At 46.9% G+C, this 25,284-nt stretch overlaps 1 protein-coding gene across 3 annotated transcripts in view; it reads right to left on the bottom strand.

The window, feature by feature from the left end:
• CABLES1 (Cdk5 and Abl enzyme substrate 1) overlaps window positions 1–23,699 on the bottom strand; it is a 129,344-nt gene extending 105,645 nt beyond the window's left edge. Inside the window, exons 1-2 of one of the 3 annotated variants that reach the window (XM_042910327.1) lie at window positions 23,140–23,430; window positions 15,719–15,867 (exon numbers count right to left, since the gene is read on the bottom strand). Coding sequence is in view for 1 of the 3 variants with exons in the window: in XM_042910325.1 (XP_042766259.1) it covers window positions 8,368–9,224 (857 nt within the window). In the remaining 2 variants the exon portion in view is untranslated. Of the gene's footprint in view, window positions 1–8,367; window positions 9,261–15,718; window positions 15,868–23,139; window positions 23,431–23,680 lie in introns of those variants that run through there. The other 2 variants (XM_042910328.1, XM_042910325.1) reach the window with 2 other exon arrangements.
• Window positions 23,700–25,284: the final 1,585 nt, after the last annotated feature.

Below are 25,284 nucleotides of genomic sequence, written 5' to 3'. Positions count from 1 at the left end.
TAGAGCCAGGACCCTTCCCATGGAGAAGAGTGTGAGTACCTGACCCTGCGGCCCCGTGGAAAGCCAGCACAGCATGGAAATGGAGGGTAGCATGGGGTGGGGTGGTGGGGGTGGCATTCAGGGCGGGGGGGGTGGGGGGGCGGTGCGGTGGTTGTGAGAGGTGGCCACACGTAAAATATACAGAATTCAAAACTGACAAGAACTGAAAGTTCCCTCTATCAGCCAGGGGGAGAAGGAATAGGCCCAAACAGAAGCCAGGAGGCTCCAAAGGCAGAGACAGTGAGGGCAGGCAGGGAGGGACAGGGGGCCAGTGCACACCTCGGCGGTACAGAGTGCGGCTGGGGCGGGGGGTTGCACACTTCTGTGAGGACTCAGAATAAATAGTTTAGGCTTTGTGGACCATGTGGTCTCCGCCACAACTACTCAATTCTGTTCGCGGAGCACAAGGGCAGCCAAAGACAATACAGAAATGAACGGGTGTGGCTGTTTCCCAGAAAACGTTATTTATAAACAGCCCGTGGGCCACAGTCAACCGACCCCTGAGTTAGGGGAAAGGGTACGGAGGGAGAAGATTCAGAGGGTCCAAACAAAGGAAACACACCCAGAAAGGAGGTAGGATTACTCCCATTTCATGGATGAGAGCCTCATGACAAGGTAAGGGGCAGGGCCAGGGCCACAAACAATTCTAGGAGTGCCAGGCTCACGCTCCTGTGCCGCTCCTATTCTGTAAACTACAGAAGGCACTTCGTAAAGCACGAGATGTATAAAAAGCAGCGAGGAAAAAAAAAAAAAAAAAAAAAAGCAGCAAGAGAAGTGAGAAGGATCTAGATGTGGCTGAAGAGAGTTCTGGAAGCAGGGCAGGCACTGGGCAAGGCTGGATTACTGGAGTCCCAGGAATCCTTGTCCACCTTGGACCGTCCTCTGGGCCCTCACCCACAGAGGTCCTCCCTGAATGACAGAAAGGCAGACACCTAAATAAGGAAACCACAGGGTTAGCAAATGCCCTTGGGTCACTTAGGCCACCTTCTGCCCAGTTCAGCTGGAGCCAACTGAACAAGCATTTACAAGCCTGACTCAAACCGCAGCACAGAGTGGAGCGAGCGGGTGAGGGCACGGACTCCGGAGCCAGACTGCCTGCGTTTGAACCTGACCCCCGTGTACGGGCTCCGGGACCGTGGGCAAGTAATTCAACCTCTGCTTCAGAACGGGGGTGACGCAGGGGCACCTGGGTGGCTCTGTCGGTTAAGCATCCAACTGTTGATTTTCGGCTCAGGTCACCATCTCACGGTTTTGTGAGTTCGGGCCCAGTATGGGCTCTGTGCTGACAGTGTGGAGCCTGCTTGAGATTCTCCCTCTTTCTCTGCCCCTCCCCCACTCACACTGTCTCTCTCAAAATAAATAAATAAATAAACTTAAAAAAAAAAAAAAAAAAGAATGAGTGTGATCCAGTAGTGCTGTCATCTCAGGGCAGTTATAAATATGAACTTGCTTAATCCTCATGTAGTGCCTGGGACATGTTTGGTAAATAAAAATACTGTGTCAGGGCCCTGAGCCAGGTCCCACAGGGGAGGGCATTTAATGCTCCTGCCTTGGTAGGGGCTCAAACAAGTGCACCTCTAACCAAGCCCTCATCACTGGAAAAATTGGCCTGTTTCTGTGATTCAGGTCTCCCGACAGACAGGGACCACCTTTTTTGTCTGACTAGCATACCAACAGCTCATAATCGATAGTCATCATGTTCACTGTTTGTTGAATGAATGACACAAGGCAGTATTCCCTCTACTACATACCTGACAGATGACAAAGCACCTAAGGTCACCCTTTGCCCACTCTGTGACCTTGGATTCCTGCCCCTCCATGGTGTCAGGGGCCTGGAATCGATGTCCACAAAGTGCTTTGTAAACCCGTAGGCCCGTGAGCAAGGGAGGTGGTAACTCCAGTTCGCTTCCTCAATGGGGTGGTGTTGGTTGGGGACTGACCAACTCATGAGGGAGTGGTTTCCAGCTTGGATGGCTTCCTAAAATGGCCATTCCAGTTATGACACCTTCACTGCCAGAGGGAACATAGCTGAAGGTGTTTCGTAAAGTTCTCCCTTACACCAGGGGAAACCCATTCATTCTGTCGTTCCTCACTACGTGTTCTGCCAACCGGAGCCACGTGAAACCAACTCAATGCCACTTCTACATCCGATGCTAAGGTTAGGTTATCTACACATCCCAAGCTAAACACGCCCCAGCCTTGGCAGCAGGCCCAGGACTGAGCTGCCCAGAGCCCTAGACCAGGAAGAACGGCAGCTCACCTAACCCAGCCCTTTAAATCCATAAGGAAACTGAGGCCAAGGGTGTAAAGTGACTTGTCCAGGGTCACCGGGCATGGCAGGGGCTGGCCCAGCATCCAGGTTTGCCAAGTGCCGATTGGCATTCCTGATCCACAACATGTCACCTCACCTGGCCTCACCTATCTTTCCCTCCCAGTGTGCTTTAAAGGCCACCTGCCCTACACCCCTCTCCCCCCCTTAACAGCTCTCCTTCCCATGGGAAAAAGTCCATGCAGGCGAGGCTCCCCAGGACAGGTGTGGGGACATGGTACAGAGCCATGCTGAGGCTTCCCCACCCCCTTTCCAAAGGGCAAACGGTCACACTTGAACTAGCTGCCCTTTCTGGGCACACGCCAGTGGGGAGCAGGCTTCCGATTTATTTCCCCTTCTGCGTTCACCCATATTACAGGCTTTGTGAGTGCAAAGGGGAGGGCAGCAGGTGCGCCTCGGGCCACTGACCTCAGTCCGCGGCAGGGCATGGCCTCCGCCGCGTCTTGGGGAAGCGTCCTGACCAGGGCCTGGCCGGCCTGGGACTGCAGCTTTGGCCTCTGTCATTCATGGTGCCAGAAAGATGGCTTAACAGTAACCTGGGTTTGCCTACTGCTGGAGGAGATCAAAGTCCTTCACAGGTTTCTAAAATCCAGTCAAGTCAGGTGGCTTACAACAGGAAAATGGAGTGAGAACTTGCCTGAAATCACAAAGCAAGGAAGCGACAAAACCTGGGGGAAAACGTCCATCTCCTTTCTCTTACTCTGGCGGTCGATCACCTAGTTAGCCCACATCTTTCTTTTCAGTGAAGACAGGGGCCACAGATACAGAACCCGGACATTCACCCCAATAGGGGCAATACAGAGGGAGGAGTACTTAGAAGTTCCAAAGCAGTGTGAGCTCTGCCCCAACAAGCTGAGTGACCTTGAGCACTGTTACTTAACATCTCTGAGACCTCGCTTCCTCAATCTTACAATTGGAACAATCCTAGTACCCAGCCAAGCCTTCCTTCTTAAAAGGCTACCCATTAGCATCCCACACAGCTGTGCAGAATTGAGGCCCTCCCAGAACTGCAGGATCAAAATCCTTGCTTTTTCCAAGGTCCTAGGGAATTCTAAAGACATTTACATTTGAGAAGCCCGGATATAAATTAGCATTTGGGGCATGCCCACGCAGAGTCAGCCCTCAATTATATAAGCCCAATTCACACTTGACAAAGCCCAAGACACAGGCCAAGGCTCTCTAGAGGAAACAGAACCAGAAAGGCTGATTAACTTGCCCAGGGTCATGCAGTGGCATGATGATTTGAACCCAAGACTTGGGAATTCTTTTGCACCATACGTCCTCTTTCCATGTACGAACTAACTCCCATCCATAAGGCATAATGCTAACGCAGGTGCTCTAAGAAGCAAAACCCTCATGCTTTTTAAAATTAATTCCCTGCAAATTGGTGCAGCCACTCTGGAAAGCAGTGTGGAGGTTCCTCAGAAAATTAAAAATAGACCTACCCTATGACCCAGCAATAGCACTGCTAGGAATTTACCCAAGGGATACAGGAGTACTGATGCATAGGGGCACTTGTACCCCAAGGTTTATAGCAGCACTCTCAACAATAGCCAAATTATGGAAAGAGCCTAAATGTCCATCAACTGATGAATGGATAAAGAAATTGTGGTTTATATACACAATGGAATACTACGTGGCAATGAGAAAGAACGAAATATGGCCTTTTGTAGCAACGTGGATGGAACTGGAGAGTGTGATGCTAAGTGAAATAAGCCATACAGAGAAAGACAGATACCATATGGTTTCACTCTTATGTGGATCCTGAGAAACGTAACAGAAACCCATGGGGGAGGGGAAGGGAAAAAAAAAAAAAAAAAAAAAAGAGGTTAGAGTGGGAGAGAGCCAAAGCATAGGAGACTGTTAAAAACTGAGAACAAACTGAGGGTTGATGGGGGGTGGGAGGGAGGGGAGGGTGGGTGATGGGTATTGAGGAGGGCACCTTTTGGGATGATGAGCACTGGGTGTTGTATGGAAACCAATTTGACAATAAATTTCATATACTGAAAAAAAAAAATTAATTCCCTGGTCAACTTGCAGGGTCCTCAATCAGGCCTGATGGCACACACTGGTTCACCTGGGCTTGACTTTGCTTCTGGGCGGCTGTCTGCCATTCAGAAGCTCAAGGAAGTGGAGTAACCCAGGACTGCCGCCAGCTGCTGCCAGAGATGAAATTTTTAAAGTGGAAGTAAGCCTTAAAACACACCTTATAAATTTACACTCCTTTCCACCTACTAACACTTTCCCTGTGCGGCTGGCACTGCCTAAGCAGAGCGCACGACAGGGTGTCAAGCTAGAAGGCATCTTTTTGGCTTCCCACCTCTGACACCTAACCAGAGAGCAACCCCCAGTGTGTTGGCTTCCCAGGGGAGGAGCCCTGCCCACCAGGCTGGGAAGATGCCCAGGCCTACAGGACTGGGTTTCCTAGGTGCTCTAATGGAGATGTGAGCAGAAGCTGGGGGCTCAAAGGTCAAATGGCAGGGGAGGGGAGACTAAAAAGTACAGAATCACATCAGTATGACTAGCCTGCTGTATCCCAAACATTTGCACTCAATAGCTCCAAAATTCTTCTTGGGCCTACCACATGCAAAGCATAATGATACAGTTGAGTGGCAGAGGAAAAGACGCCAGGCTTAGATGTCAAAGATCTGGGCTTGTATCTGGACTAAACTGGGTCTGTCAATCTACACGTGGGGTGGCTGTGAAGCTTCAACCTAGGCAACCAGAAATGGTGCCTAGGCCTGGGCTGAGGAATTTTCCCCGAGTCGTATTTCAAAGTTTGGAAGTCCAAGCAATTACTGTGATTGGTTATACAAGTGTCCAGACGGAAATAACAAAAATGAAAGCATTTCACGATTTCAGACTGAGAAATTCTGATTTTTATATATTCATAACAAACCCAATATATCTCAAGTTGATTATAAAAGGCAGATGATTTCAGATTAACTACGGCAATGCTTTCCAAACTTTCACATGTACATGAATCATCCGGGGATCCTGTAATCTGGAGTGGGACCTGAGAGTTTGCATTTCTTTTTTAAAGTTTTTTTTTTTTTTTTTTTTTTTTAACATTTTTGAGATAGAGAGAGACAGAGCATGAACGGGGGAGGGGCAGAGAGAGAGGGAGACACAGAATCGGAAGCAGGCTCCCGGCTCTGAGCCATCAGCCCAGAGCCTGACACAGGGCTCGAACTAACGGACCGCGAGATCGTGACCTGAGCTGAAGTCGGACGCTCAACCGACTGAGCCACCCAGGCGCCCCTATTTTTTTAAAGATTTTTGAGAGAGCACAGAAGGGGGGTGGGGGGTGGCAGGCGACGGACAGAAGATACGAAGTGGGGCTCTGCAATGACAGCAGCGAGCCCAATGCAGGGCTTGAACTCAGGAACCGTGAGATCATGACCTGAGCTGTGAAATCATGAGGCTCAACCGACTGAGCCCACCCAGGCCCCCCCTGAGAGTTTGCATTTCTAAGAGCTCTGGTAAATCTGCAGGTCCCAGAGCCCAACTTTTGAGTAGCAAGGCTCTATGGAATTCCTTAAATAGTAAGAGACACATCCGAGGCAAGTATAATTTGATTTGAAAAGGATATCCCAAGAGAACATCCATGAAGTAGGATCTAGAACTACCCTGGCTAGCATGGTTTCTTAAAGGGAGGCATAGCAGGGAAAGCCAATAGCATTCTTCTAAGTTGGCCTTGGGCCCAATTCAAATGAGTTTGTACTCTACATCACACTGTCTAGGCAGGTGAAAAGTACTCTTTAGTGGTCATAAAAACAGCATGCTTCTGACAAAATTCTCAAAAGCAGGATGGTGTAAGAAACAAAGCATCCTAGAATATTTGAAGTTCATGACCACTGCAACAGCTATAGCCAAGCTAGGCTTTTTAAGGCCTTTCTTAAATCCCTGTTTCACCCATTTACCTCCTCTCTGTACATGATATTTCAGGCTGTTACTGTTGACAGCTGTAATAAAAAAAAAAAAAATGCATCTATCAGGTTGCCAGATATGGATAATTCCTAAGTAGGAAGATGAATGGGACTATCAGGAAGCATCTTATACTGACTGACTCATCTTACTTAAAGCATGTGCTGGGGAGTAGGGGGATCAATAAAACAACCAAGGGGTTCATATTTATGGGACTGGAAATTAAATTCTGGCTATTCTTTGGATCAGAAATACTAACACAGGGGCGCCTGGCTGGCTCAGCTGGTGGAGCGTGCGACTCTCAATCTTGGGGTTCTAAGTCCGAGCCCCCATGTTGGGTGTAAGGAGTACTTACAAATAAAATCTTAAACAAAAAAGAAATGCTAACACAGAAGGTCCTCCATATCCCCTGAAATGAGATTCTTGGAGACAAAGTGTGAGGTAATCTGATCTCCAGCTGCTTTTAGCACAGGAACACATCTGTCTAACATGAGACACAGGCCAGCCTTGCATACTGGCTTAGAATAACATGTATGTTTATTACAATTCCTGTCATGACCCTCAGGCCTGGCTGGGCTTACGCTCAAACTATAGAGTCATTATGAGCCAGAGTGTGATGTCAAGCGGTAACACCAAGCTGCCCAGAAACTGCTGAGTATGCACCACTCACCCAGAAAGGAAGGGATTCCCCTCCTGTGCACTGGCCCGCTAATGGAGAGATGCATGCTCTGACAAGAAATGCCAGAGCCAGACTGTCACCTGTGCCCAGCATCGCTAATTCACCCATGCAATCACAAGGCTGCTTTTCTGTTCCACACCCCTCCCCGCAGCCCCTGTGCACTCACAACGTGAGGCTACACACCAGACAGGGTCATGATTTCACCCATTTGGGAAGAAGGAGACTCAGGCAAATTTCTGGATGAGACTGGCTTGTTTTTCCCCATTTGCCTGTTGGGGGAGGAAGTTAAGTTTTCCAGTAGGCCACCTTCTTAACTTAGGCCAGCAAAAGCCTGAGCTTTCCCAAGAGCAGTACAGGAGAGAGACTGTAACAGAAAAGGTTCTCCCTTCTCATCTTGAGGCCTGCAAAATGTTTCCATTTAGGAAGGGGAAAACTGAGGCCCCAGGAGGTTAAAATAACTGACCCAAGATAGAGCCCAAGCTATAACTGACTTCACAGGAGGCCTTATTACACTAACAAGGGAGAATACTCCCTCCCAGGAAGGAAACAGGCCTGCATTTCTCCACTGCTCCCCACTCAGATTCTTTTCCAAACTCCGGCCTTACTGCTGACACAGACCTAACTCCCACCTGTCCTTTGAACATATGGTGACAAACTCCAGCTATTTCCTTCACAATAAGCAAATGTCCAACATTTCATATTTTTGCTAAGATGCCTAAAACCAGCAGATGACATAAGCTGGCAAATATAACAAGCTTCTAACTAACTTTAGCAAATTCATCTTGGAATGGAAAAAAAAAATCATCAAGCCCTATTTCCTCTCTGTGTCCAACCTCCAAGGCCCATTGCAAGGAAACGCAAGGATTTTCCGTTTCTTAGGAAAGCAAAAGAAAAACCCCAAGGTTTCCCGGGACACCGGACTACTATGAGCACAAGCAGGAACTTTTCTCAGGAGGGATTCACCGCGAGTCTGCAAGAAGTTCAGGCTTACACGCGCCACTCAGCCACCAGCTGAACCTTTGCGCCCCGCCAAGTCTTGCCTGGCGTGGGGAGAGAGCGCCTCTGGGTCTGAACCCGGTTTCTGAAAGTTGGTGATCTCCTTACAATGGGAGGTTTGGGTGCGGCTTTTTAATGGACTCCCGCAACTCCCAACTCCGGACTCAGCGTGAGCGTGATGCTTCTGCTCTTTGAGTGCCGGGCTCATGCACACACCTGTGAACACAAGTCCCTGGGGCCCCTCTCTCTCTTTACGGGCCCTCGTGGTTTGGAGTTTGGGCCAGAAGCTCAGGGTTCCGGCAGGGCGCGAGAAGGTGGGAGCGATCCGTGTTCCGCGGCCAAGAGCCGGCTGGGAGGGACGCGGGGGCGAGGCGCGCGTCGCATCCTGGATACTCACCGGGACCTCTGCAGCTGTTCCAAGGCGCTGGTGCTGGCCCCCTGGCCCGGCTGCTCCAGGGAGCAGTAGTTCTGCGAGGTCTGCCTGGAGAAGGCGATGGGCAGGATTCCCTGAGTGAACGAGTTGAGGCGACCTCGACTGCCGCTCCCACTCCCGGGGGTCCCGGAGGCCAAGAAGGCGGCCGTCGGCACCTGCACGCTGGAAAAGGCATCGTCCTCCTCCAACTCCTCCTGCCCGCCGTCCCGGGGCCCGTCGGGCAGCTGCGGCGAAGCACAGGAGGCGAAAGGCGCAGACCGGGGCGGCTGTAGCTGCTCCCCCGACGCCCGGCCAGCGCCCAGAGGGCTCACGAAGCCCCGTGCCGCCCCGGGACCGGACCCCGGAGCGTGGCCGCCGGGGGCCAGCGGCGGCAGCGGCGAAGGCTGCGGGAGGCAGGGGCCCCATCCAGCTGCTACCGCCGCCGCCGTGCCCGCTGCAGCGAGCGCGTTGCAGCCGCCCCGCTCGGCGGCGGCGAGCAGGCTGAGCCGAGTCCTCGCGCCGCAGGCGCTGCCGGCGCCGGGCTTGGCCGCGCCACTCTCCTCGCCGCCGCCCCACTCCTCGTCTTGCAGCGGCGGCCGTCCGTCTAGCGAGATGTTGGTGAGGAAGGAGAGGGCAGCCTGGCGGCGCCGCGGGTCCATGCGCGGCTTCCTGGGGGGCTCGGGCGGCGGTGGCTGGGCCGGCGGGGCGGTCGCGGGCTGGGGCTGCTGCGGCGGCTGCTGCAATCTGCTGGTGCCCGCGGCGTCGGTGCCGGTGCTGCTGCTGTTGCTGCTGCAGGCGGCCGTGCCGGCGGTGGCGGCCGTGGTGGCGGCAGTCGCCGCCATTGTGTCCGTCTGCGGCGGTATTTCCGCGATGCCCGGAGAAGCGAGCGGCGCCCGAGTGCTAAGCAGCGAGCGCGAGCGCCGGTGACCCGGGCTGGGCAGGGCGCGGGGCGCAGGCGGCGTGCGCGGCGGCCCGGCCCCCCCGCGGGCGGGCCATGCTCGCCCCTTGGTGCTGCGGCCGGGGACGCCGCCGCCCGGGCCCACGCGCGCGGCTGTGTAGCTCGCTCGGTCGCTTGCTTCCTTGCTGGCTGGCTGGTCGCTGATCGCCAAGTCCCAGGCCCTCCCCACCCTTACGGTCTTCGGCTTCCCAGACCCGGTGTCCGTATTTATAGGTGCGCGCGCCCTGCGCTCGCGCTCCGAAGCGCTCTTTGCAATAACACAGTATCACGTGTGGGGAATGAAACCTGGGAGGAAAACAAAGCCGCAGGCGGCGGCCGCGGAGGCAGGCGGCGGGAGGCGAAGGGCCAGAGGAGGAGGAGGAAGAGAAAGCCGAGCGGGTGACGGGGCGGGGGTTATCTGCGGCGGGTCCAGGTACTCCGAGCTTCCTGCGGGGAGTTCTTGGCTCCCGGGGTGCGCGGGCGCCAGTTAAGGGAAGCGAGCACGTTTTGCCGCCGCGCCCGCACAAGGAATCGGGAATCGCGGGCGGGGGTGCAAGCAGAACCCTGGAGTCCCGGCTTGAGGATGTGGTCCCGGGAGAGTTATGGGTCTACAGGAGGGTTACTCGGAGGGAAGCTGAGATCTGGCCCACGAGCTTGTTAACTGGACCCCGCGCTGCCGTTGGGCCCTGAGAAGTAGGTCCTTATTAATAGTTATACGAGTAGGTTCACAACCCCTTACGTAGTCAGTCCCACCTTAAAGCTGTTGCTTAACGACTAAGGTTATGTCTCATTCATTCGCAGGCCCCTGAGATAATTGCGCACCTCTGGGTGCATACAGAGCCCAGGCACAGGTGAACATCTTCTGTACGGGCTAATTTATACATCCCCACTTGATGGTGCTGTCACTTTTCATCTCTTTCTTAGCAAAAGCCAACATCAATTTTTACTCTATGAAGACCAAAATAAGCTAAAAAGGCCTCACGCCCTTTTCCTCTAGTCACCCTGCAAATGTTGTGGATTATGATCTCTTTTTATCCCATATAAACTGGAACAATATGCACAGTTACTTTCTGTCATTTAGTTCATAAACATTCGTTTGGCATCTACCATGTCTTCTTTTAAGATGGGTTCCTGCCCAAGGATTCAATGACTGGACAGCAAGTCTGGACCTGGGAGGAGACACAGAATGCTGTACCTTGGCCCCAGCCCCAACAAATGCCTGTGCTGGCTGAGGGGGGTGGGAGGCCAGAGGGCACCAGGAGCTCTCTACAAACGTGTACCGGTTTCCCTATGCGGTAAGGAACAATTGTCACACTTTATTAAGCTCTGTGATGTCTAAGACACCTCTATACACTTTTCTGAGGGAGAAGCAATGCATTTAAGATCAAGGGATTAATTTAATTAAAGGTTTAAATTTAGCCCTGGAACTAATGGGTAACTCTACATTGAAATTCCACTCCACTTCAAGTTCAGGAAAGTAAATTGAGTAATGGAGAGCAAATACAGCCTGTCCAGAGATGGGCAGCCAACCTGGAGTATATGAGATATGGGTGAGTTTCAGGTTACATTTGCTTAGGACAAACAGGCACATGGCCCTTCGCATGAAAAATTGCTCATATTTTATTTTATGCCATTTTTAGGCCTTTTGAAACAGTGGAGAGTGAGATCCATTTATAGCAGCCTTATAGCAGCTAAGTCAAAGCTTGGTGACCAGCTCTGTGAAATTTCATTAGTTTAATTATTTTGTTTAACTAACTACCTTGAAACTTCCAAGAGGCTTTATTACCATTAACTTAATTTGCATGACCACTGGCCTGGTTGTGCTGGTAGGTAGCGTTAAATGAAAGACACCCCATGAACTATTTTTTATTACAAACGTGATAAATCTTAATTGCACAACATTTAGAGAATAAGGTAAGTAAAGAAGCTTGGGTTTTTTTTTAAGTTTATTTATTTATTTTGAGAGAGAGACAGCACATGTGTGGGAGGGGCAGAGAGAGAGAGAGAGAGAGAGAGAGAGAGAGAGAGAGACTCCCAAGCAGGCTCCAAGCTGTTGGCACAGAGCCCCACTCTGGGCATGAGCTGAAATTAAGAGTCAGGGGCTTAACCAACTGAGCCACCCAGGTGCTCCAGTGAAGAGAAGTTTTAATAAAAAAAAACCACTAATGGTTTCATCTGCTACAGAAATAACTTGAACTTTTTATTTCTATCCTGTATTTTTAACCAAGTGAAAGCACACAGTTTGTGTCTTGTGATTTTTGCTTGCTGTGTTAAGATCATCTTTTCATTTAGAATATTCTTCTATAGAATCATTTTAATGATTAATAGTGTTTAATTTGATGGAGAGATTATAGTTATTAAATCTGTACCCTAGGGGCACCTGGCTGGCTCAGTCAGAAGAGCGTCTATTGATCTTGGGGTTGTGAGTTCAAGCCAGCCCCATGTTGAATGTAGAGATTACTTAAATAAATAAGATGTTCAAAAACTAACAATAATAAAAAGAAACTGTACCCTACATTGAACATTTAGGTTGTTTCCAGTGTTGCTTTTAGGAAGAGTATGGTGATGACTTCCTGTGTTTTTCTAAATCTTCTTACTGTCCAATATTTTCTTAGGCTAAATAGATATGGGGGCAAATGGCATATCATGTTTTTAAGGTTTCCCATCCAGAAAGTTTGTCCCAGTCTGCTTCCTCACACTCGTGCCAGCAATATCAATTTTTTCATCAATATTCATTTCTTTGTCCATTTGCTATAACTCTGCCTGTTTTAAGTGTCAAACATGCAAAATAATTTCAAATACTTATTTAAGCATCAAACAAGAATCAATATTTTATTTAACCTACACACTGTTCCTGTGCTCAATCCTCTTGTAGGGATCATGAGAGGTATGGTTTACTGTTCACCTACTGTGTGCCAGCCACAGAATATTTCTAATCTTTTGCACTCTGCAAGTTGGGGTGGTGGTGTGTTATTACCAATATTTACAGATGAGGCTCAGTAAAATTAAACAATTTGCCCAATGACCCCCAGCTCTTATACTGGGCCAGTATACAAACCGGTCTTAGAATAAGACCCATACATGGTCCTGCGCCCTCTGCTGGTGAGGATGTATGATGGGGGAGTACATCTCCAGATTTATAATCTTATATTTGTACTTAAAAGTCAACTGTACTGAAATAGTACAAAATTTGGAGGAAGAGGATCTGAGTTTCAAGAGCAAGTCTCTTAACCTCTCCAACCCAATATTCTCGGCAGTTTATTTTGAGATACTCATAAATGAGACTGCTCATGAAACATTTTGATGAATCTTAAAGTACCCTTTAAAATGTCTGTTGTTGGGGTTCCTGAGTGGCTCAGTTGACTGAGCCCCCCAACTCTTGGTTTCAGCTGAGGTCATGATCTTGAGGTTTGGTTTGTGAGATGGAGCCCTGGTCGGGCTCTGCGCTGACAGCGTGGAGCCTGCTTAGGATTCTCTCTCTCTCCCTCTCTCTCTGCCCCTCCCCTACTTGTGTGCACGCGCGCTCTCTCTCTCTCTCTCTCTCTCTCTCAAAATAAGTAAATAAACTTTAAAAAAGTAAAATTTAAATTAAAAAATTTTTAAAATGTCAGTTGTTATTTGTACCAATCCAATCAACCTACTCCCTGAATTATTCCAAATTCACTTATTTTTCACCTATTTAATCACTATTTAAATATTACTGAGCAACTTCTATGTACCTGGAAGCTCCTTGCTACAAAAGCAAAAAAAGAAGCGGTGGCTCTTTGCCCTTGTGCAGTCTATAGCAAAAATATGGGAAAGCAAAAAGCTCAGAACACATTTAAACAAAAATGCAAGGCAGGCTCCAATTAAGTGATGGATCAAATGAGCAATCAGACTGGTACTGTGAATGTTATCAAAATATGAAAAAGAACCTTTTTATTTGAGGTGAGGTCTGTGGGGGTGGCCTCAGGGAAGATCCTGGATTTCAACTGACCTGGATGCTAAGGAGGGAAGGAGGGGAACACTTTAGGAAGAGGAAGTTCTGCATACAAATTCCTCGCAGAATGTGGGCACAGAGGACCAGAACTTGAAATGTAATTATTGGTCTGCTAAAGGTTTTTGTTTTGGGGTCCCCTCCCATTTACTTTAATATTGCCCCTTTACAGTGCCCATTCTAAAAACTTTTTTTTTTTTTGTCTGCACCCAACAGTTTTGATTGACACACACAAGAGTCAATTTTTGAAGGAAAGAAAAAGAACCTACAGGTAATCACTAACCCTTAAAAAAAATAATTTTCACAGAGGGCACCTGGGTGGCTCAGGTGGTCAAGCAACCAACTTGGGCTCAGGTCATGATCTCACGGTTCATAGGTTCGAGCCCCACGTGGGGCCCTGTGCTGACAGCTCAGAGCCTGGAGCCTGCTTCAGAGTCTGTCTCCCTCCCTCTCTGCTCCTCCCCTGGTCACGCTCTGTCTCTCTCTCAAAAGGAAATAAACATTGGGGTGCCTGGGTGGCTCAGTGGGTTAAGCGTCTGACTGGCTCAGGTCATGATCTCGCGTTTCAAGGATTCGAGCCCCGCATCGCAGCTCCAGAGCCTGGAGCCTGCTTCGGGTTCTGTGTCTCCCCCTCTCTCTGCCCCTCCCCTGCTTGTGCTCTGTCTCTTAAAAAATGAATAAATGTTTAAAAAAATTTTTTTTTTAAATAAACATTAGAAAAATATTTTTTAAAATAATTTTGCAGACAAGAAGTCTGAAAATTAGCTTAGAGATGACAGTGGATATCACTCGTAACAAAAACCATCTGACGCTGTGGAAATAACAAGGGGGTCTGATGCCAGCTTAGGTTCTTACAAACGTGTGATCTCTGGGGGCTCCAGCTTAGGAAAATTACAAACCTTTTGCATTGGTTGCTTCATCTGTAAAGGTAGGTTTAGTAATATTTTACCTTGCAGAGCTGTGAGGATTAGTGATAATATAAATTATGCAACTAACAGAGTATCTTAAGTAGGTAGCTATTATTAGAAAAATGCAAAATATAGAAGGTACACACAACAAAGGCTGGGATATTTTAGCCTCTAGGTTTTTGCAGTTTTCACTAATCCTGCCAGGCCTGCAGGACCATGAGAAACATCAGATGCGGGCTCCAATTCAGATCAGATTATTTTATTGCATGTTCCATAAAAGTGCTGCTGCTGCCCACTGCTAGAACTCCCACCCAGACTAGTAGATCTAAAATACAGGCATGGTGCCAGTGAGAAACCTGCTGCTGGCCTCCATCAAATCAAAGTTAGACCATCAAGACTAGAAATGGAGAATGCCCAAGAGGTCGTTCTCAGCGCCCCAGCTCTTCTCCCTGAAATTTACCTTCCCCATGGGGACTTCTGATCATTTCTGTTGGCCAAAGAGAAAGGCAGGGAGATGGGGGTATCATTGTTTTCCTCTTGACAATTTGACATAGATACTTTAATTTCCTTCCTTAATTTCTCCAAGACATCTGAGACCAGATGCAACACTTAAATAAGACTTGACTAGGGGCACCTGGGTGGTTCAGTCAGTTGGGTGTCTGACTCTTGAGCTCAGCTCGGGTCTTGATATCAGGGTGTTCAAGCCCCACGTGGGGCTCTGTGCTGGGCGTGAAGCATACGTAAAAGAGGGAGAGAGAGAGACTTGACTAGAAGCTCAGGGATATTTAATGAAGAATTGAAGTCAGTGAGTAACATAGAGCCATAGATAGCAGCTTACAAATTGTGACTTGCTCATAGTCCTCCTTCCAGTATTTCCTAAATGGCAATCCCCTGCTAGGTTCTGGGTTAGGTTCTGTGAGTGCCAAGGAGAACAGGCTACAATCCTGTCCTGGAGCCCTCAAGCTAATGGCAGAGAAAGCCACATCCATATTGTCACCAAAAATACATCAGATTACTTAAAAGAAAGGGCTGTATGCACAGGGTTCAACTAACCCCCAGCAAACCTCCTGGAACTGAGGCTGTTTCAACCTTTGCCCCTACCACCACCCACCTAAGACTTCCTCCTCTCCCTATGCAAGAGATGCCCAGGGGAGACTGTGTTCCTGCCACTTCTTGACATAGGGCCAACTTCCAAGTCTCCTTGTCCTGCCTGAGGTCCTGCCCTTCCCTCAGTGCTTGGTACCGGCAGCCCCTGACATTGTCCACACCTAGGCCTAGGTCCATATAAGACCATTTTGCTTCCAGACCCCTCGCACTATGTGGAAGAAAGAAGGAGAATATTTTACTGCAGTCCCTGCCTAAGATGATGTAGGGCCTCCAGGCTCTTACAATTTGCATGAGAAGTTGAGAAAAATAGGTGATGGGGCATGTCCATGGACTGTAAGGACAGTCAGGTAAGCCTGTGTTACTAATTTGTTAAGGACAATAGTTCAAGCCAAGAATGGATTCAAATACCTCGTTAATCTGGGGAGATGTGTTTCAGTAACTCTTCCTCATCTCCACTATATGTTTAGAGTAGATATCCAAAGACAAGAGTGCAAATGCATTTTCTCTTCAAATTCCTCTGATCCATCAGAAATCTCCACTGGATACAGCCCAGCAAACTGTGAACAAGAAGGGATAACCGTCTAGGGTGAAGTGGCCTATCCCGCCAGCCCACCATGGGAAGGACATAGGCTTGAGTTTGCAGATCCCAACTCTCTCACTAACTCTGTGACGCCTGAGCCTCAACTTCTCCGTCTCAAGGCTGAAGCACATCCTGTCTGCCTTGCATGGTTATTGTGCAGATTGGAATCAGAGCGTGTGTAAAACACTTCCCAAGTGTCCAGCCCATAGTGGGTGATTGTTGAGTGCTGGCTGTTGTCATGATACAAGGAACCCCAGAGAAGCACACTGTTGAGCTAGTGGGCAGAGGAGGACATGGTAGAAACCAGGCATCGGACTGTGTTAGGAAAATACATTTCAGATGCTTCCGTGAGATGTCCTCAGTCTTCCAAAAGGGTATTGTTCTTGCCCATAATGCCACCCATCATCCAACTGTGGAGTTTTTATAGTATTAGCATTTCAAAGAAACACACTGAATTTTCTTTGTAGTATTACCTTTATACTTAAATCATAGCAAACACTTAGCTTTATTGTCTGAAAAGAATAAATTTTTTATTATACTAGTATGCATGTATAGCCAGCCCATGGACAAAGAAGAAAGCACTTCTCATGCAATCACAGGGGCAGAACATGCAACTGACATATGGTCTGCATGCACGGGCCTCCAGAGGAAGGCTCCTGTCCACTCCGAACAAACAGGTGGGCCTATAGGGCTCTACGTCTCCAGGCATAAAAGCATTATTTTTTAGTGTTCGCATTTGTTCAGGCCATTGTCACATCAGAGTGGGATGGATGTGGCCAGATTCTGGGGGACAGGGCGTCACTTTGCCTGCCACTGGGAAGTTCAGCTGGACGAACTGGCACAGTAACCTTGACTGTTAAATGGGCAAACATCATGAAGCAACAGCACATGATGCACACGATGCAAATACCTGGCAATCACTTGGAAGAGGGATGATTGAGAATGATGGGTACCCATACTGCTGGTCGCATCAATTGGAACAACCTTTCTGAAAAGTCTGGCAACAATATGTATGAAGAGTTTTAAAAAGTTCATGATTGAAAGCATGATCTTTGGAGTCATACTGCCTAGGTTAAATTTTCGCCCTACTATCATGGCTTTGAGCATAGAGAGCATGTAATTGATTTGTGCTTCAACATTGTCATCTGTGAAATGGGAATATCTACAATATTCAATATGCTAACAATGCAGTAAATGCTTGGTACATAGTAAACTCCAGAAATGTAGCTGTTGTTTTTTATTTTTTTAAATTATTTATTTGACAGAGAGAGGGGCAGAGAGAGAGGGAGACAGAGAATCCCAAGCAGGATCCACGCTGTCAGCACAGAGCCTGATGCAGGGCTGGAACTCACAAACTGTGAGATCATGACCTAAGCCGAGATCAAGAGTTGGATGCTTAACTGACTAAGCTACCCAGGCACCCATATATATATATATTTTTAAGTAGGCTCCACGCCCAACATGGGGCTTTAGCTCAAGACCCTGAGATGAAGAGTTGCATGCCCTACTGACTAAGCCAGCCAGGCGTCCCAGAAATGTAGTTATTGTAATAATCCTAAGAAGCTATTGAGAAACAAGGTCAAAGATTTATGCACAAAAATATTCATTGCAGCATTATTTTAAGTGAAGAAAACTTGAAAAAAGAAACCCTCAATGTGAACATTGGAAATACTAAGTAAATTATGGTTTACTCAAACAATGGGATATTGTGCTTCTATTTTTGAAAAAATTATCTTTACTAAGCTTTCTTAATGACATGAAAAATTTTTTTTGAAACAATGCTAACCAAATAAAGCAGAATAGAAACCAGATAGATCACAATATCTCAATTGAACCTCAATGAATGGGATTGTTGTTTTAAATACTAAGACGTGTCTAAAGGCTACATTGTGACCAGAAGTTAAATCACTGGCTACCAGGATTATGATGATTTTTATTTGCTTCTTTTTGCTTATCTAAGTATAAATAAGCATGTGGTCATTATAGGAACTGCTTATTCTCAATTAACAAAAAAAATATTTTTCAGTGCATGGAAATAAGTTCTGGAATAAAATGTACCCAAACAAATGGTGGAATTATTGGGGACTTTTTTCAGTTTCTTTAGGGATATTTGGTGACATCTAGCTTTCTCTAAAGCTAGGGTAGGACGTGGTTAGTCAGAGAGAAGGAAATGCCTTTTGGTGAGGGGACCAAGTGTGAATGAAGGATCAGAGAGGAAAGGGCTTTTTGGAAGCAGCTGGCAATGAGTGGACCTGCCAGAACAGCTACTTTAAAAGAGCTGTGGTGGTGAAAAATGGGATATGAGGTTGAAACCAGTATACAAGGCCAGGTCATGAGAACCCCCACATCTGAAATAAGAAATCTGAAGGCGCCTGGCTGGTTCGGTGGGTAGAGCATGTGACTCTTGACTTTGGGGTTGTGAATTTGAACCCCATGTTGGGTGTAGAGGTTACTTATGAATAAAATCTTAGGGGCATCTGGGTGGCTCAGTTGGTTGAGCATCTGACTCTTGATTTTGGCTCAGTGGTGATCCCAGGGTCATGAGATTGAGCCCCTCGTTGGACTCCGTGCTGGGTGTGGAGCCCGCTTGAGATTCTCTCTCTTCCTCTCCCCTCCCCCTCAAAAAGTAATAAAAATAAAAAATAAAATCTTTAAATAAATAAATACATGAAATAAGGAATTTTAATCCATAGGTAGTAGAGAACCATAGAGGATTTGTAAACAAGAAGTAACATTGTATGTTGAAAGCCAAATTGATGGAGGATTAATTTGGCAAATGTGCATATGGGGTTGAACAGAGAGTGTGAAGCAACAGAGAGGGTTTTCTATTCATTCTTCCATTTATATGTTTGTCCATTCAGCATGCATTGGGCTCCTGCTCTATGTCCTGCTCTCTGCTAGGTACTAAGAGCAGAGGCCTCAAAGAGTTGACAACCTGCTGAAAAAATTGGGAAGCAGAGCAAAGGGAACAAAGGTGGGTTCCCTTTTATGTGCAAGCCCTGAAATGGTCATTTCTACATACTAGCTTATCAAATTCTCACCACACCCCTGCTATTTATCCTGTCTGTTGGATGAAGAAATAGGCTCAAAAAAGTTAAGCATGGTGACGTGCCTCTGGTCACACAGCTGATCCCTGGATAGTTCCTTCTGTAACATCTTAGGGTGGAGGCCTGCGTCAGCAGGGGACAGAAGAATCCCAGGGGTCAAAGAGGCCCCACAGAGAAGGTGATATTTGAACTTGGACTGCAGTATACAAGTGAGATGGGACATTTGGGGTCATGCAAAGGCACAGTGGCAATAACGTTAGGACTGTTACAACAGGCGGTAAAACTTGGAATTGGCAGAGGGAATGGAAAAGAAGGGTCAAATGCAAGACACATTAAGGAGAAACTGGCTTCCAGATTTCCAACGGCCGGGTGGGGGAGGGGGGGCAGCTGTAATTCCTGAAAGAACCAAGACTACTCTAGGGAGAAGAGAATACATGAGAGCGTAAAATGCTGGCTAAATTTCGGCATGAGTTCCTGTCCTACACCACACAGTGGCCTAATGGAAAAGCTAAGAAGATATTTTTCTAAATCACAACTTTATTGGTCTTTATCACACTGAAAAAGAAGTAGGCTTTAGGTTTGCACTGGCACAGTCTTCAAAGTGGTTACAGATGGGCTCACAGGGTGCCTGGCTGAGAACGCTGGCCGCTGGAGCCCCTGCGCTGGCCATAATCACACACTCCATTTGTCCTCTGAGACACAACTCGAAGCCGAAACAGCATTCTGGCCCCTGTTTGGGATATGCTCTGGTTGATGCTTGAGAAAGAAACCCTTCTGGGATCAGACCAGGTTCAGCCATTTCCTGGGATCCCTTGTCAAAGCAGCTTAAGGAGAATGTATTCTAAAAATCTTGGGAAGAGTCTGGAGGAACACAACAGGGAAGCAGCTAAAGCCCAGCCAGGTGCACAGAGAACCGTGGGCATGAATGCTTGGGCACTTGCCCTTTCTTGCCCAACCTTCTTGGGAGCCTGATTCAGGCTCCATCTCCTTCTACAGATTAGGGTCCTCTGCTTCTCTCCATGGGCAAGAAATGCGGCCTCTCGTAGATACCCCCCTGTATAACTCACAGAGCCTGGCCCCTCTAGGTTTCCATTTCAAGCATATGAAGAAAGACTGATCGGCAAAGCTTGTGGGAGCAGGCCCTGGCCCCCTGAGCTTGGCCAACAGGTGTCGGCTGTTGGAGGCGATGGATGGTGGGGGGGTGGGGGGGTGGGCAGCCAATTCCCAGAAGGGAAGCAAGGGGAAGATAAAACAGTAGGGGTCTAGCCTATTGGGGCACTTTCTTAATTTCTCTAGGCTTAATTTTCTTGCTTGGAAAATGGAGATACACTATCTATCTTGGAGGTTCTTATTTGAATATCAAAGAAGACTTTAAAAAATGTCAGTGATACTCAAACTTCCCACCAAGTGCTCCTACAGACAGAAGAGAGAGCTCCTAAATGAGTCTCAAACATTAAGAAAAATAAAAAAAGAGGGGCCCGTTGGTGAAGCTTGAAGCAGGACATTTCTTTGAGGTCCTCTTTTTGGTTTAAAAATGCATGAGCTATGGTAATTTAGCATATGATAGAACTGACATCTCAAATCAGTAAAGGAAAGAAATTATTTAGGCAATGATGTTGAGACAACACAGTTGCTAGTTGGGAAGGAAAAAAAAGACCCCTCACAGTTTATACCAAATTAAATTCCCAACAGAAGAAAGATTTCATTGCAAATGTGAAACCATGAAAGTACTTAGAGAAAGTACTAAACGCCTTAGCAAAAGAACTCAGAACATGTACTGACGGTTTGTTTAGTTGAGCATTGTGACTCTAGTACCTAGAGCAGTGCTCGGCAGAGTCAGACCTCAGTACATTTTTGGCGGCATGAATTAATGAGAGAGTTTTTTTTTAATCACCTCAGTTAGGGGAGAAGCCTCTTTAAGAATGGAATAAAACCCAGAAGTTATATGGGCGCCTGGGTGACTCAGTTGGATAAGGGTCCAACTTCGGCTCAGGTCATGATCTCACAGTTCATGGGTTCAAGCCCCGCATCAGGCTCTGTTCTGACAGCTCAGAGCCTGGAGCCTGCTTCGGATTCTGTGTCTCCCTCTCTCTCTGCCCCTCCCCCACTCATGCTCTGTCTCTCTCTCTCTCTCCTTCAAAAATAAATAAACATTAAAAACAACAACAAGAAGCTGTAAATGCAAAGGTAAATTCTACCAAAAAATAAAATTATAACTGACTATATGGGAAGAGGGGACCAAAAGACAAACTAAATCAAAAGACAGACATACTGGAGGGAAATATTTGTTATTCAAATCACAAGTTACCTTTCCTAAATATTGATAAGAAAAAAGCCAACAATCCAATGGAAAAATGGGCAAATGATATGAAACAACAACAACAACAACAAAAACAGTTCCCAGAATAAGAAATACAAATGGGTCTTGGGGTACCTGGTTGGTTCTTTCGGTGGAATGTGTAACTCTTAATCTCAGGATCATGAGTTTGAGTCCCACACTGGGTGTAAAGATTACTAAAAAACTAAAAAAAATGAAATAAATGAAATAAAATCTTTCATTAAATTTTTTTGTGTTTATTTTTGAGAGAGAGAGAGAGAGGGAGAGCAGGGGAGGAGCAGAGAGAGAGGGAGACACAGATTCTGAAGCAGGCTCCAGGCTCTGAGCTGTCAGCACAGAGCCCGATGCAGGGCTCAAACTCACAAACAGCGAGATCAAGTCAGACATTTAACTGATCAAGCCACCCAGGTGACCCTGAAATAAAATCTTTTTAAAAAGAGAAATACAAATGAGTCTCAACTATTAAGAAAAAAAAGAGGAGTGCCTGGCGGGCTCAGATGGTGGAGTATGCAACTCTTGATCTCAGGGTTGTGAGTTCGAGTGTCACACTGGGCACAGAGATTACTTAAAAAGATAGATACTCAAACGTCTCCATAATTTTAGAAAAGCAAGTAAAAATTCTAACGAGAGGGGTGTCTGGGTGGCTCAGTCAGTTAGGCGTCTGACTCTTGGTTCTATTCAAGTCACAATCTCGTGGTTCATGAGATTGAGCCTCTTGGTGGGCTCTACACTGAGAGCACATACCCTGCTTGGGATCCTCTCTTTCCCTCTCTCTCTGCCCCTACCCTGTTCAGACTAGCAAGCACACTCAAGTGCTTTCTCTGTCTCGCTCTCTTAAAATAAATAAACTTAAAAAAAAATTCTACCAAGATACATGTTTTTACATATCAGATTGGCCAAGGTCAGAAAGCTTGAGAACACATCATTGTCTATTGTATTGGCTAAGGGAGGAGGAAACAGATGCTCTGATATAGTGTAGATTGGAAGACTCTTCTTTTTCTTTTAATGTTTATTTACTTTTGATTGAGAGAGAGAGAGAAAGAGAGACAGACAGAGGTGTGAGCGGGGGAGGAGTAGAAAAAAGGAGACACAGAATCTGAAGCAGGCTCCAGGCTCTGAGCTGTCAGCACAAAGACCAACACGGAGCTCAGGCTCGTGGACCATGAGATCATGACCTGAGCCAAAGTCAGACACTTAACTGACTGAGCCACTCACGCGCCCCAGGAAGAGCTCTTCCGAGGGCTACTGGACCCTACAGAATACCCTGTGATCCACGTCTAGGAATTCTTCCTACAGATACACTAACACAGGTACAAATGAAGAATATTCACGGTCATATTTGTTGTAGTGTTGTTTATAATAGGAAAATATTGGAAATAACCATCATAGGGCTGGTTTACAAATTCTGGCACATCCATACAATGAGATATTGTGCAGCTGTTACAATAATGACATAATTCTTGATGAACATGTTACGAGAAGCTCTCCAAGATGTAGTGTTATCTGAAAAAAAGCACACTGCAGAGCAGTGTGTATTTTATGCTATCATTTTTTACAAAACGAAACAAAACAAAAAAAAACAACCATATACATAGGTATTTACTTGTACTATGTTTAGATTATCTCTTGGAGGATTCCCAGGAATCTGGGAATACTGGTTGCCTCCTGGGAATAAAGCCAGGTGGTTGGAGAACAGAGGGCTACATTTTCATTCTAAACTCTTTTTTATACTTTTCAGATTGTGTTTCATGCATGTATTACCTCTTCAAATAATACATTGAGGGGAAAAAATGTGTTAATTTAGTATCCTGCTCCATAATCTCTCCACGACTGATTTAATGTAAAAATGTCTTAAATTACTTACCTTACACTAATTAACTTTCCCTCTCAAATCTTTGAGTGAAATTAGCATTCTAGAAAGACAGCACATTTACCCTGGGACTCTGTCCCCTGGGCACACACCAGCAAGCGTCCCCTTTCTGAAGAGAAGAGAACTTTGTGGAGCGTCTGGCACAAAAGTAGCTGTGCCACAAGTGTGAGTTCCTATCTCTGTGGGAACGGAACTGCTCCTGCTGGGGCAGCACCGAACGGGACCTCCGCTCCCTTGGCAAGAACAGAAGGCCGATGAGTGTCTTACGCCCTAAGCAGGGCCCTGGGACACGTTATCCTGTGAAATCTAAGGTTCTACAGGGCCCACATTCTTCAGCCCAGCCCAGTGCCCGGCACATAGTCGACACTGTTGATGTAATGAATGAACGTACCAAGAGTTACAGGATCTCACCTGAGGGAGGGACAGACGCCCTTGGGAGGCTTTGGGGAAGTCCCATGAATCGGCTTAAAAAGGAATCCTCACCCAGCAGGCAAGGGGGATAAAGCAGGCATTTCGGGCACGGAGGACAGCTTACCTTTGGGATGACAGTGGAAGTGGGGGAGGCTAGCTGGGAAGGCCAGCAGAGCTGAACACACAGGACTCCCACCTGCCCCGCTGGGAGCAGTAATCAGATGTGGCCAGGCACCTCGGGCATCACCTGGGGTGGCGGTTACCTGACAAAGTTATTTTACAAAGGTCCGGGAACTGACAGACAGGAAAGAAAATAATCAGGCCACATTCACTTGAATGTAGAGGAGGTTTGGGAAGGGGAGAAGCTCAGGGGTAAGGTGGAGACCCCCAACCCCAGGAAACGGACTTTGAGTGGTGGGTGGAGCTGTGGTCTCAGCCTATCAGAGCTGCCTTATCAGCACCTCCGCCTCATGATTCCCCTTCCTTATGGCCAGAGTGAGAGCCACTTGTAATAGAAGCCTGTAATCTCTTATCCAGAATGCAAAAAGTGTTGAAAATCCAAAGCAGTGTTTTTTTTTTTAATTTTGTCAGCAAAACCTGCCCTCGGCTCATCTGAAGCTTCGTATAGACTTTATTCATCCCACGCTAAATGTCTATTTATATGTTTTGCTGGAGAAATATTAGTGTGCTTGATTAGAGGATGCTGTTCCAGACCTCACTGAGGGGTTATATAATACATCGTATGTGCACCACACTACTTTTCTAAAATCTGGAAAATTCTGAAACATATCTGGCCCCAGGAGTTTTGGACAAAGAGTTGTGGTCTAATATAATCGACCGACTCATATAATGTTTAAAAGTAAAAGTGATGTACCTTGAATGTAAAATAAAGAAGAAATAAAAGACTAGAAAATGTTAATAACACAATGTTTATTTCAATATGTAAATGCTAGAGCAGGACTACACTGGAAGACCTAAAAACTGAGTTGGATGCTTGCCCCTAAAGGTGGACTCTCCTGAATGTGGCAATTCAATTGTATGTGATGGGGGCGCCTGGGTGGCTCAGCTGGTTAAGCGTCTGACTCTTGATTTGGGCTCAGGTCATGATCTCATGGTTTGTGAGTGTGAGCCCCGCGTCGGGCTCTGTGCTGATAGTGCGGACTCTGCTTAGGATTCTCTCTCTTCTCCCTCTCTCTCCCTGTGTCTCTTAAAACAAACAAACAAACAAACAAGCAAACAAACAAAACCCAACAGGGGTGCCTGGGTGGCTCAGTTGGTTAAGCTTCCAACTTTAGCTCGGGTCATGATCTCCTCGTCCATGGGTTCCAGCCTCGCATCGGGCTCTGTGCTGACAGTTTGGAGCCTGGAGCCTGTTTCAGATTCTGTGTGTGTGTGTGTGTGTGTGGGTGTGTGTGTGTGTGTGTGTGCGCGTGCCTCCCCATTCATGCTCTGCCTCTGTCTCTCAAAAATAAATAAATGTTAAAAAAAAAATTTTAATGTAACTGATAAGGTCGTACATGCTTTTTTTTTAACTCAAATACTAGGAATGGCATTGCCATGATTTTACAAAATGGTGAACAACTCTAAGTAAAGTTCCAAGTATAATAAACACAGTCTCCCTCAATGTACTCAATAGTTGCATTCCTGGAAAATCTGGTGCATGTAAAAACCAGGCAAAATGTCTGTGTGTTCATTTGTAAAACATAATTAGGTTTTAGGCTCAGATAA

The sequence above is a fragment of the Panthera leo genome, chromosome D3 (assembly GCF_018350215.1).
Source record: "Panthera leo isolate Ple1 chromosome D3, P.leo_Ple1_pat1.1, whole genome shotgun sequence".
NCBI lineage: Eukaryota > Metazoa > Chordata > Mammalia > Carnivora > Felidae > Panthera > Panthera leo.
This window is presented reverse-complemented; position numbering and strand designations above follow the sequence as displayed.